Below are 12,385 nucleotides of genomic sequence, written 5' to 3'. Positions count from 1 at the left end.
ATCTTCAAAGCACTACATACAGGTCTTAAACTGTGAAACTTGAACAAGTTGATATTCCTGTGATTACCTTGGTCTCAGAGGCATGTGACTCTTAGCATTTGCAAATACATGTACAAAATGTATCTTGTGTTACAAACAGAAATATTGCAAGCTGACTAATATATATTTTACTTGATTGGTGTTAGAAATTGGTAAACAATTCAAGGTTGATCCTTGGTTTTAGACTAACATCTAGTCTCTGAAATGAACACATCTTACATAAAAAAACAGTTGTTCAGTTATCTTAATAAAAAATATAATAAAAAGGAGCCCAGTGACTCTACTGCAGTGATCTAGACTTGCCAAACATTATAGACTTGCATGGGCTGTATTTGATATATATTTGTATCAGGGTCTGTAAGACAGACTACCTTGGTTTGTAAAAGCAGTTCAATGATTATTTAATGATGATGAAGCACATGATCATTTATATGTAGAGAGTGAGTTGGGTTTTACGCTGCTTTTGGTAATATTCCAACAATACCAGGGGACTGTTGATATGTAAATAACAATAAAAACAAAAAAAGCAAAACATGTAAATAATATTCTGCAACACAAAAACATGTACTATGAAAGCTTGTAACAGTAACAGACCTTACGAATCAATAGTTATTGTAAGTCATTTCTAAAAGATCACTCACTTGCTGTAAGTTCTCCGACAAGGTCGATGGGACGTTCATCATCATCTGGTCTCCCAGACAAGAAAAATGCTGGGGGGTTGGACTGCCAAGCTGGCTTGCTGCGCTTTGATGGAAGAACAGGCAGGAATCGGATCGGATCATCAGTTCCCTTACCCTTGCTTCCCCCCGCACCTCTTGGGGAGGGCTGCAAACAAAAGGCCTCAATTAAGCCTGGGATAGAAACGTAGATTCTTTTTTAAGTGTGCAAGGGGTTTCCTGTGTGCCAAACTAAAACCTTCTCGTCAATTAAACAAAGAAATAGGATATTTCATTAAGTGTATTGATAAATTATATTACATAATGTTTCTGGTGTAACCGGTTACTGGCTTACTCTAGGCAGATATGGAAAACAACTAAAAGGAGCAAAGTATACAGATATTATGTGATGAAATATCAGGGTTTTATGCAACGCACAAATGTGCATCCAAATGTAGAGAAGGGATGCAGAATAAAATATAAACTGCGTCCCTCGGGGCTCACAATAACATTCATTGTACCTACAGAGCATCAAGAGCAGTTGAGGGAGTCTGTAATTTCATCCATCAATCATGACCACTGTCCACATGATCACTGATTCAATCCAGGCACTGAAGTAATTATCTAAACATACAGTCCACTTCACCATTTCACTACTTTAAAGGACCCATATATTGACTGCAGACCCTTACAATTAATTCTTGGGTGCCCTGGAACCCCCCTTTTGTAAGTCAAAGAAAAACCTGGAAATGTATACATTAAATAATATGTTTTTGAAACTACAATGCAAAGTGTACAACATACACATTTTATAATTTAAATTTCGTCACTTAGCAAATAAATCAAATGGCCAATCTGTTTGTCAATAATACCTGATTTATTCAAAGTAGGGCAAGAATGCATTCTACCAGACATCTGCCATTTTGGTAAGGGACGTGCACAAGCCCCTTCCTTAGCACTAGTTCCTAAGTTTTACAGATGCCATTTTAGCCACCTCAATAAAATAACTGGGGTTTGCCCCTAAACAACGTCTTGAATTGAATGCTTTTTAGAGTAAAAGTTCATGAATAATGGTTTGTTGAAATGTGGCCCCCATGGTTGTCTCTGATGAGGTGTAAGCTTCTATTTCCTAGCACTTTTTCGATGTTTAATGATTAAACTTCAAAATTGAATACTGTAAGTCTGGAAAGTTTTGCACCATTAAATTATTGCAAGTGAGTAACAATATCTTAACTGCGTTAGGAATGTTTTGCGACACTATGGCAATGAGATTACCAAAGATTAAAGTTGCTTTTGCATGTGCCATAGTTTTAGGAAGGTGTCCAGTAAAATGCATTCTTCCTGTCATGCAACAATGAGAGTGTTAGAAATTGGCACTGGTCCTACTATAGTCCTTGCCAATCTGCCCAATAGTAAAGGTATCATAAGGACTAGTACAAGTTTGCCAATTTATAAGGGTTTTGCTATATGTTATCATTATAAGGACTAGTGGACCAAAAATGTTAGTTTCTACAGCTGAATGACAGGTTTTATCAGCACCAAGAATCTAATGGTGGTTGAAGAATCAATATGGGAAAGGGTTCTGTTTGTTTGATGTCCGAAATCAAATGAGACCTTTCCTTAAAATGAATCATTATCAATGATATTATCGATTGGGGTAGACTGCAGTATTTGGGCCCCGAAACTGGAAGGAATGTTTATCATATTTACAGAAGTTCACAAACAAAAAATGTTCCACGCATGCGCACTTCATTATTTACAGCGAGTTGCCAAACGCTGTCGTTATATTTTGCAGTGCAAGTGTGTGTGGTCAAGGTTTGGATGTAGGTGTTATGGGAATCTAAACAAGAGAACATTTAAAATATTTATTCACACTAACTTTACCCAGACATTGATTTTCAAAAGTGATTTTCAGGAGTAGAGTGTATCACGGAACCTGAATTATTAGTCAGAAAGGTCCCGACTGTCTCCGAACCCACATTTCCCACTGATCGAGCACTCGCGATCACGTTTTTCCGAATAGTTTTACTCTTCAACCACTTTTGTACGTCACGATAAATATACGCGCACTGATTAAGTAAGAAATATACCAAGGCTGTTGTATTGATTGGTGAATATGACTAACTAATAGTCTATGATTCAGTTCAAGAGACTGGAATGATTCTGCAAAGAAACTAAAGAGTAATAAACACCCCGGTTACGAAACTCGACGAGATAAACAAACGATGATGGTATCTAACTTTCTCGCCTGAATTTAGCTTTGTCACCCACCTGAATCTCCGCCATTACTTCCCTAAGGTCTTGTCTGTTTCGTTATAGCTTCATGTGATGTAATTGAACGCTGCAACAACTTGTCCAAGGCACAAACTGTGTGATATCCAGTGTGGAATTAGCTGTCAAAGCTAATGCATTGGGAATATGGCGGACGGTGAAGGTTGCTAGGAGATTAGAAGCTTTTTAACTCGGTCATTTCCGTAAATTTACGTAATTTAACGAAGTAATATCTTTTATTAAGGGTGTCTTCAAATCAACAGTAGTTTCAGTAAAGTATATTATTAGTGATATTATTCGATAGAATTCCCGAAAAGTAATGAATAAATAAAATGCACGACATTTCCTATCAACTAGAAATACCACAAAAATGCGCAGCCGCTTGGCTATCAATAGACTGATGCCAAGTCTAAATGTTTTCCTAAACTGGTTCCACTGTTGGTACGCGACGCAAGATTACCGCTTTTACTGTTTAGGTAGACAGAATCCCAGTCAAAATGTTTATCTTTAACATGCGCTGATGCACGAAAAGAGAGGGACTTACTAGTTGATTTAGTGGTGGACTGACACAATTATGACTTAATGAAATTGATTATCAATGTACTGCCAGGATGGTACACATACCAACAAGTGTTCTTAAGAATATCGCTGTCTTTGGCGGGGTTTTCGCTCTTGGTAGTGCGTACTACATGACTGAAAAGATTCAAGGTGACATATATAATTATATTATACAATATGAGATGACGTGATGACTTTTAGGCTTGATCTTACTTCATCAGTAGTTTAGACTAAATCCCATGTATGCCATTTATACAGCCCAGCCACCTTTACCTTTAAACACCTCATTTATTGGTCCTTTCTTATCACAATTATCACTGATAATATTAAACATGTGAAATGTAAGTGTTCCCTAATGAGTGAGTATGGTTTTACACTGATTTTAGCAATATTCCAGCAATATCACGCCGAGTAACATCAGAAATGAGCTTCATGCAATGTACCCATGTTGGAAATCGAACCTGGGTCTTCGGCGTGACGATCAAACGCTTTAACCACTAGGCCACCCGACAGCCATGTTCTCTAATGATATCAAATATTACTTGTATTACTGGGGGAAAATAGAAGTGGCACAAGGCATGACTCAGTTGACAGTCCTAGTATGTTTGGTTCAAGTCGTTCAATCCACTTTGTTTGCTAACCCACGTTTTATAATGTATACATCTATTACCGATAATTGTCAATGATTACCCTTAAATAATTTTTACCATGCAGAGACCATATATAGGCATGCCTATCAATATTTTGTATCTGTCATAAAACAATAATGTCTCAGTTTCACACACGCATTAATTGCAAGATCTAATCATGAAGGGAGCATAGGCATGGAGCATAGGCAGGGAGCATAGGCATGGAGCAGATATACCTGTGTTGTGTCACCACCGGTACAGCAACAGACTTTATGTTTTCAGAAAGGTTCAGGAAAGAAGACTATTATCGTATTCCCATGAAGATGCTGAGACAGTACCAGCCGGCAGTGGAGGCATTTGGTCAGCCCATCGTCAGCAAGAGGCTGGACCTAGGAGACACACAACATAACCGAGTGGATGGACTGAACGCCAGTGTAAGGTTGTCTGAACGATCTGATCCCTACAGCCGGCGATTCAACACTGCCTCTTATCCGATCCTAATTATTCTTTCAAAATGTAGAATCATTATGTGATGGAAAATGCTAGTTCCAAATGAATTGTGGAATAGGATGTCCAATCCTGAATTAAAATGTTCCGAATTGAATTAGAAAAAAAACCATTAACATTTAAAATAAACCAAACTCAACAAAAATAAAATATTAAGCTCCGAGCAGCGTGCATTTCCATGTCATGGAGGAATCATGACAATCTGTTGATTCTGCTTCCAGAGTCAACAGATGTGAGTTACTTCTGGGACTACCGTCATGTTATGGTTGATATATAGAATTTCTCAATAATTCTACATAATGGCTTATAATGGCTAGTGAAGTCCTGCCCGAATGTCTTGCAGATAATTTTAAGACTACTTCCACACTCAGTTTTATTATTACCTGTTTGATCATTGCATTGTTCAGTTTTTGTGGCCTCAGGTTTTATAACAAACAACTGATATTGTTACACCTCTAATATCTGGACCACTGTACATTGTGTATTGTGAATCCAAACTTTTGATGTGTGTTTGAAACTCTGAAAAGGTATATTGTTTATATTCAGACAGGGATCATGGCCATTTTGTTTGAAAACTATTTACAAGAACATCCAGTTCAACCAGACATAAACAAGTGATTTGTGTTGTCATTCAGCCTTGGGACCAACAATGTTTCCAAGTCTTTACAGTGTTGTCACTACCCCTAGTGTACAGTACGTTCACCCTGTGTTCTCAAAAGAACCCACTCGTCCGATGGTAGATGACCAGATGGTAGAAACATGAATATGTACATACGCAGAACACACAAGTGTAAACACGTTTGGTGTCGCCCTGGGCAAGTGACATAGTTCAAATGTGCCTCTGTTAACCCAGCAGGGAATGGGTACCTGATACATGTATGTGAAGTAGATACAAAAACCCTTTAGCACCCGTAGGCAGCTTGGGTTGAATACTCCCCAGGAAGTTGAGAATGATAGCTGGATTGCAACCAGATCCACTGGTCAGGGAACAAATAAAACCGCATTTGAGCAGAAAGTGCCTGGATACCTGTAGTATATATAGAGAATCTGGCCCGAGTGTCTTTTGATATCAAATATATCAACAAGAGTTGATAAAAGTGGAAAAATTCCGAGGCTTGCCGAGGATTTTTGCCACTTTTATCAACGAGTGTTGATATATTTGATATCAAAAGACACTCGGGTGAGATTTTATTTATCATCCAACATCATTCTTTCAACTTTTTCAATTTGTAGACAGTAATTAGCAGTGTCTTCAGTGTAAAAAGTACTGCAAACAGCTTCAGTAGCAGAGCCATTAGTGATGTCATTTGATTGTGACGTCATGGTAACCAGTGACGTCACAATGGTCTGCAAAGCATTGTGATGTAATTTCATTGCAGCGATATCTACAGTGTAGATATCTCCTGTGGGAGCCAGTTTTGGATGATAAAAATGTATAATATAATAAAATAAACTTTATTGTCTATTTTCCCTGATGATAGATATTATCATTTTCCTCACAATGTTTTTCAGCTGCTTATTCCAGTGAAAGGACCCAAGGATAAAGGCAGTCTTTACATTCAGGCCAGCAGACTTAGTGGTAAAGACAGGTAGGTGTCCACGGATAAGGGCTGTCTTCACATTCAGGCCAGCAGACTTAGTGGTAAAGACAGGTAGGTGTCCACGGATAAAGGCAGTCTTTACATTCAGGCCAGCAGACGTAGTGGTAAAGACGGGTAGGTGTCCAGGGATAAAGGCAGTCTTTACATTCAGGCCAGCAGACTTAGTGGTAAAGACGGGTAGGTGTCCATGGATAAAGGCAGTCTTTACATTCAGGCCAGCAGACTTAGTGGTAAAGACAGGTAGGTGTCCATGGATAAAGGAAGTCTTTACATTCAGGCCAGCAGACTTAGTGGTAAAGACATGTAGGTGTCCATGGATAAAGGCAGTCTTTACATTCAGGCCAGCAGACTTAGTGGTAAAGACAGGTAGGTGTCCAGGGATAAAGGCAGTCTTTACATTCAGGCCAGCAGACTTAGTGGTAAAGACAGGTAGGTGTCCACGGATAAAGGCAGTCTTTACATTCAGGCCAGCAGACTTAGTGGTAAAGACAGGTAGGTGTCCAGGGATAAAGGAAGTCTTTACGTTCAGGCCAGCAGACTTAGTGGTAAAGACAGGTAGGTGTCCATGGATAAAGGAAGTCTTTACATTCAGGCCAGCAGACTTAGTGGTAAAGACAGGTAGGTGTCCACGGATAAAGGCAGTCTTTACATTCAGGCCAGCAGACTTAGTGGTAAAGACGGGTAGGTGTCCACGGATAAAGGAAATCTTTACGCTCAGGCCAGCAGACTTAGTGGTAAAGACAGGTAGGTGTCCATGGATAAAGGCAGTCTTTACACTCAGGCCAGCAGACTTAGTGGTAAAGACAGGTAGGTGTCCACGGATAAAGGCAGTCTTTACATTCAGGCCAGCAGACTTAGTGGTAAAGACAGGTAGGTGTCCACGGATAAAGGCAGTCTTTACATTCAGGCCAGCAGACTTAGTGGTAAAGACAGGTAGGTGTCCAGGGATAAAGGAAGTCTTTACACTCAGGCCAGCAGACTTAGTGGTAAAGACAGGTAGGTGTCCACGGATAAAGGCAGTCTTTACATTCAGGCCAGCAGACTTAGTGGTAAAGACAGGTAGGTGTCCATGGATAAAGGAAGTCTTTACATTCAGGCCAGCAGACTTAGTGATAAAGACAGGTAGGTGTCCATGGATAAAGGAAGTCTTTACGTTCAGGCCAGCAGACTTAGTGGTAAAGACAGGTAGGTGTCCACGGATAAAGGCAGTCTTTACATTCAGGCCAGCAGACTTAGTGGTAAAGACGGGTAGGTGTCCATGGATAAAGGAAGTCTTTACATTCAGGCCAGCAGACTTAGTGGTAAAGACAGGTAGGTGTCCATGGATAAAGGCAGTCTTTACATTCAGGCCAGCAGACTTAGTGGTAAAGACAGGTAGGTGTCCACGGATAAAGGAAGTCTTTACACTCAGGCCAGCAGACTTAGTGGTAAAGACAGGTAGGTGTCCAGGGATAAAGGAAGTCTTTACATTCAGGCCAGCAGACTTAGTGGTAAAGACAGGTAGGTGTCCATGGATAAAGGCAGTCTTTACATTCAGGCCAGCAGACTTAGTGGTAAAGACAGGTAGGTGTCCACGGATAAAGGAAGTCTTTACACTCAGGCCAGCAGACTTAGTGGTAAAGACAGGTAGGTGTCCAGGGATAAAGGCAGTCTTTACGTTCAGGCCAGCAGACTTAGTGGTAAAGACAGGTAGGTGTCCATGGATAAAGGCAGTCTTTACATTCAGGCCAGCAGACTTAGTGGTAAAGACAGGTAGGTGTCCACGGATAAAGGAAGTCTTTACGTTCAGGCCAGCAGACTTAGTGGTAAAGACAGGTAGGTGTCCATGGATAAAGGCAGTCTTTACATTCAGGCCAGCAGACTTAGTGGTAAAGACAGGTAGGTGTCCACGGATAAAGGCAGTCTTTACGTTCAGGCCAGCAGACTTAGTGGTAAAGACAGGTAGGTGTCCAAGGATAAAGGTAGTCTTTACGTTCAGGCCAGCAGACTTAGTGGTAAAGACAGGTAGGTGTCCACGGATAAAGGCAGTCTTTACATTCAGGCCAGCAGACTTAGTGGTAAAGACAGGTAGGTGTCCATGGATAAAGGCAGTCTTTACATTCAGGCCAGCAGACTTAGTGGTAAAGACAGGTAGGTGTCCACGGATAAAGGCAGTCTTTACATTCAGGCCAGCAGACTTAGTGGTAAAGACAGGTAGGTGTCCATGGATAAAGGCAGTCTTTACATTCAGGCCAGCAGACTTAGTGGTAAAGACAGGTAGGTGTCCACGGATAAAGGCAGTCTTTACATTCAGGCCAGCAGACTTAGTGGTAAAGACAGGTAGGTGTCCATGGATAAAGGAAGTCTTTACACTCAGGCCAGCAGACTTAATGGTAAAGACAGGTAGGTGTCCACAGATAAAGGAAGTCTTTACGTTCAGGCCAGCAGACTTAGTGGTAAAGACGGGTAGGTGTCCACGGATAAAGGAAGTCTTTACACTCAGGCCAGCAGACTTAATGGTAAAGACAGGTAGGTGTCCACGGATAAAGGCAGTCTTTACGTTCAGGCCAGCAGACTTAGTGGTAAAGACAGGTAGGTGTCCATGAATAAAGGAAGTCTTTACGTTCAGGCCAGCAGACTTAGTGGTAAAGACAGGTAGGTGTCCACGGATAAAGGCAGTCTTTACGTTCAGGCCAGCAGACTTAGTGGTAAAGACAGGTAGGTGTCCATGGATAAAGGAAGTCTTTACATTCAGGCCAGCAGACTTAGTGGTAAAGACGGGTAGGTGTCCATGGATAAAGGCAGTCTTTACACTCAGGCCAGCAGACTTAGTGGTAAAGACAGGTAGGTGTCCAGGGATAAAGGCAGTCTTTACATTCAGGCCAGCAGACTTAGTGGTAAAGACAGGTAGGTGTCCATGGATAAAGGCAGTCTTTACATTCAGGCCAGCAGACTTAGTGGTAAAGACAGGTAGGTGTCCACGGATAAAGGAAGTCTTTACACTCAGGCCAGCAGACTTAGTGGTAAAGACAGGTAGGTGTCCAAGGATAAAGGTAGTCTTTACATTCAGGCCAGCAGGCTTAGTGGTAAAGACAGGTAGGTGTCCACAGATAAAGGCAGTCTTTACATTCAGGCCAGCAGACTTAGTGGTAAAGACAGGTAGGTGTCCATGGTTTAAGGCAGTCTTTACATTCAGGCCAGCAGACTTAATGGTAAAGACAGGTAGGTGTCCACGGATAAGGGCAGTCTTTACATTCAGGCCAGCAGACTTAGTGGTAAAGACAGGTAGGTGTCAACAGTTAAAGGCAGTCTTTATGTTCAGGCCAGCAGACTTAGTGGTAAAGACAGGTAGGTGTCCACAGATAAAGGCAGTCTTTATGTTCAGGCCAGCAGACTTAGTGGTAAAGACAGGTAGGTGTCCACGGATAAAGGCAGTCTTTACGTTCAGGCCAGCAGACTTAGTGGTAAAGACAGGTAGGTGTCCAGGGATAAAGGCAGTCTTTACATTCAGGCCAGCAGACTTAGTGGAAAAGATGGATAGGTGTCACGGCTGTATCCGAACAGGTCCCCAGACCTTGCTGCTGAGTATTGGATGGTGACAATGTGTGATCTGGCTCAGTGGTACCCTGAAGGTGGGGATCTTTGTACATGATGTGCATATGGCATACAACAACATTCACTCACTCACTCTTCCCCAAACCCGAGGACCCTGGTTCTAAGACCCCAAATATGCTGTACAGAGTTGCCTCCCTTAGGCATGCCATGATTCTATGGTCAATTGTTTATTACCCAGTTTAACCCTAATTATGATCCTTGGTGGTAAACATTTAAGACATGTATCAGTTTGAGCTTTTCTTCACGATGAAGATGACATTGTGATAAAACTGAAATACTGTTAAAATGGTGTAATACTCGAGTCCATCCCTCGGGTCATGTGTTCACTCCTGTGCTGTGTGTTTCAGCTGGGCTGTTGACCAACTGGACCTGGAGCTGAAGAGTACTGGTCAGCGGTGGACGTTTTATCAAAAACCTGTTGAGGATCCTTCCTCTTGACACTGTGTAGTGTTGACACTAGGATAATACAGACAGTCCATTACTTCATCATGAAGCAAGTTTTACTCCATCAGTATATGGATGATGCTTAGGGATGTTTGTCTTCATTGTGATATTGGATTGTAATTTGCTTCATTCCCAACAGTGAAATATTTTATTTTACTGTAAAGAATCTGTTTTAGGGTTTGAAGTCTCCATGCACATGTATCTAGATGGTTGAGTTTTACATTCTACTTGATTTGGCAAACCAGGAATAAAATTCGGTTTCATGGCTCTTTTTTCTTTTTCTGATTGGCCCTTGTTTGTTTTATTTTAAGTGCTAAAGCTAACATTTTAGATTTCACGCTGTGCGATTGGTTCCAAATTTAATTTAGCTTGGTTGAGTCTACAGGTAACCTACCTCTAAACTGAGAAATCAGTAGATGTATCTCCTAATTTAGGTCTGTCATTAGACAGTGATATGAAGTGGTACAAGGAGTCCTGTTTGTTTTGTTGGGCGGTGGGGTAGCCTTCTGGTTTTAGCGTTCACTCATCATGCCTTGGCCTGGGTTCAATTCCCTACATGGGTACAATGTGTGAAGCCCATTTCTGGTGTCCCCCTCAGTGTTATTGCTGGAATATTGCTAAAAATGGTGTTAAATCCAACTCCCTCACTTGTATCATGTGCATACGTGTATGTTATCTGAGAAGAAAGAAGTATTTTGTTGACCTGGTTATAGAATACAGTGTTGTAGGGGAACCAAATGAATGTATTCATTATACAGTGACTGTTTACTGAAAATGTATGTTTGTATTTTTCAAGGTGTTTTAACTCACATAAAAATATATGTAAAAAGCATTCTAAAAAATAGTACTCAGCCTAACAAACATGATAAATGTGTGTGTTAATTTATTGTGTTTTATCCATGCCCTAATTTTAAGAAATGTTCATGGCTCTACACAAGTAACAAACTGGTCAGTGGATCAGAGTGCACTTAAATTTCATCCTTGGCTCCTTGGGGAGTAGACAACCCATTAAGGGTGAAATGATGCACTGATCTTCCGATGCATCACAATATTTGACCCATGATACGATACAACCATTCCTGTATCATTGCAGCCCTACAACCCATGGTCCCCTGTGGGCATCAGAAGGTTTTGCGTTCACATAAGTATTCCCATCCATCCAGGTACTCACTCACCGCGGCGGGGCGGTCAGGTAGCCCAGTGGTTAAAGTGTTCGCTCGTCACGCCGAAGACCCGGGTTCGATTCCCGACATGGGTACAATGTGTGAAGCCCATTTCTGGTGACCCCTGCTGTGATATTGCTGGAATATTGCTAAAAGCGGCGTAAAACCATACTCACTCACTCACCGGGGCAAGCAACACTTGTACTTACTTACTTACTTTGGGTTTTAATGTGCGCTTTCAGACATGTGTATTTCACGCCCGGCCCACCAGGCCATTTAGTGATGTGGCCGAGAAGGATATGTCCGAAAGGAAAGGCAACCTGGTGGGGCTTTATGGTCGCTTAATTAATTTGGGCGGAAATTTGAATTTTGAAAGCCACTCACGGAGACAGTACTCTACTTATACCACAAGTGACAGAAAATTGCGCATGCTCAGAGTCCGTTAATTAAAATGATATATGGAATTCCTGAACTGGGACTACCAAGTTTTAGCCCAAGAAGACAGTGAAGCTATTGACGGGTTTTTTAATTTTTAAATGATCATGTACGGAAATTATTTTCTTGTGTGTTCTCAAATTCTGAAATGGCAGCATTCAATACGAAAGTTCTCCGTCCTAGTGGCTGCACTCTGTATTTCGTTTGAGTCAAGATCCATTTTTTGCCAATAGGACGCAGGATTGCGTCGGTAAATCCCTGCCCACAAGCGCGGATATATGCTACAGACGAACCAAGGGTGAATCTGGGACTGATAACCGCGGTTCATGGTACGACTAAGGGACGCAACTCTGCCCGACCAATGGTATCACTAATCCAACGATGCATGAAGTTTGACCAGGTTCAATAGAAACGTTCAATTGCATTCTTTTGCAGCACTAAATATCCTTAAAGTTTTACAAGGTAACAAATAGTTTGGTCCAGTTACA

At 41.3% G+C, this 12,385-nt stretch overlaps 2 protein-coding genes across 5 annotated transcripts in view; one reads left to right on the top strand and one right to left on the bottom strand.

Moving 5' to 3' along the window:
- The window catches only part of LOC124142996 (dynein axonemal heavy chain 7-like), a 95,467-nt gene extending 92,336 nt beyond the window's left edge, over positions 1–3,131 (bottom strand). For all 4 annotated transcript variants that reach the window (XM_048382467.1, XM_048382468.1, XM_048382469.1 and 1 more), the window contains exons 1-2: positions 2,967–3,131; positions 681–864 (exon numbers count right to left, since the gene is read on the bottom strand). In XM_048382467.1, the coding sequence (XP_048238424.1) occupies positions 681–864; positions 2,967–2,981 (199 nt within the window). In that variant the 5' untranslated portion in view covers positions 2,982–3,131. The remainder of the gene's footprint in view (positions 1–680; positions 865–2,966) is intronic.
- A 300-nt stretch (positions 3,132–3,431) lies between these two features.
- On the top strand, positions 3,432–10,565 carry LOC124142995. The gene is made up of 4 exons (XM_048382437.1): positions 3,432–3,674; positions 4,436–4,587; positions 6,173–6,249; positions 10,203–10,565. The coding sequence occupies exons 1-4, from the start codon at positions 3,578–3,580 to the stop codon at positions 10,291–10,293; spliced, it is 417 nt and encodes a 138-aa protein (XP_048238394.1). The 5' UTR covers positions 3,432–3,577; the 3' UTR covers positions 10,294–10,565.
- Positions 10,566–12,385: the final 1,820 nt, after the last annotated feature.

Source organism: Haliotis rufescens, unplaced genomic scaffold (assembly GCF_023055435.1).
Source record: "Haliotis rufescens isolate VD_foot unplaced genomic scaffold, xgHalRufe1.0.p SCAF_4, whole genome shotgun sequence".
NCBI lineage: Eukaryota > Metazoa > Mollusca > Gastropoda > Lepetellida > Haliotidae > Haliotis > Haliotis rufescens.
This window is presented reverse-complemented; position numbering and strand designations above follow the sequence as displayed.

Bases quoted from the DNA above. Each gene is read 5' to 3' on its own strand.
- LOC124142995 (XM_048382437.1), top strand. From the start codon at position 3,578: ATGGTACACATACCAACAAGTGTTCTTAAGAATATCGCTGTCTTTGGC. The intron at 3,675-4,435 runs GTGACATATATA...TTATGTTTTCAG, and splicing joins CATGACTGAAAAGATTCAAG to AAAGGTTCAGGAAAGAAGAC. The intron at 4,588-6,172 runs GTAAGGTTGTCT...AATGTTTTTCAG, and splicing joins TGGATGGACTGAACGCCAGT to CTGCTTATTCCAGTGAAAGG.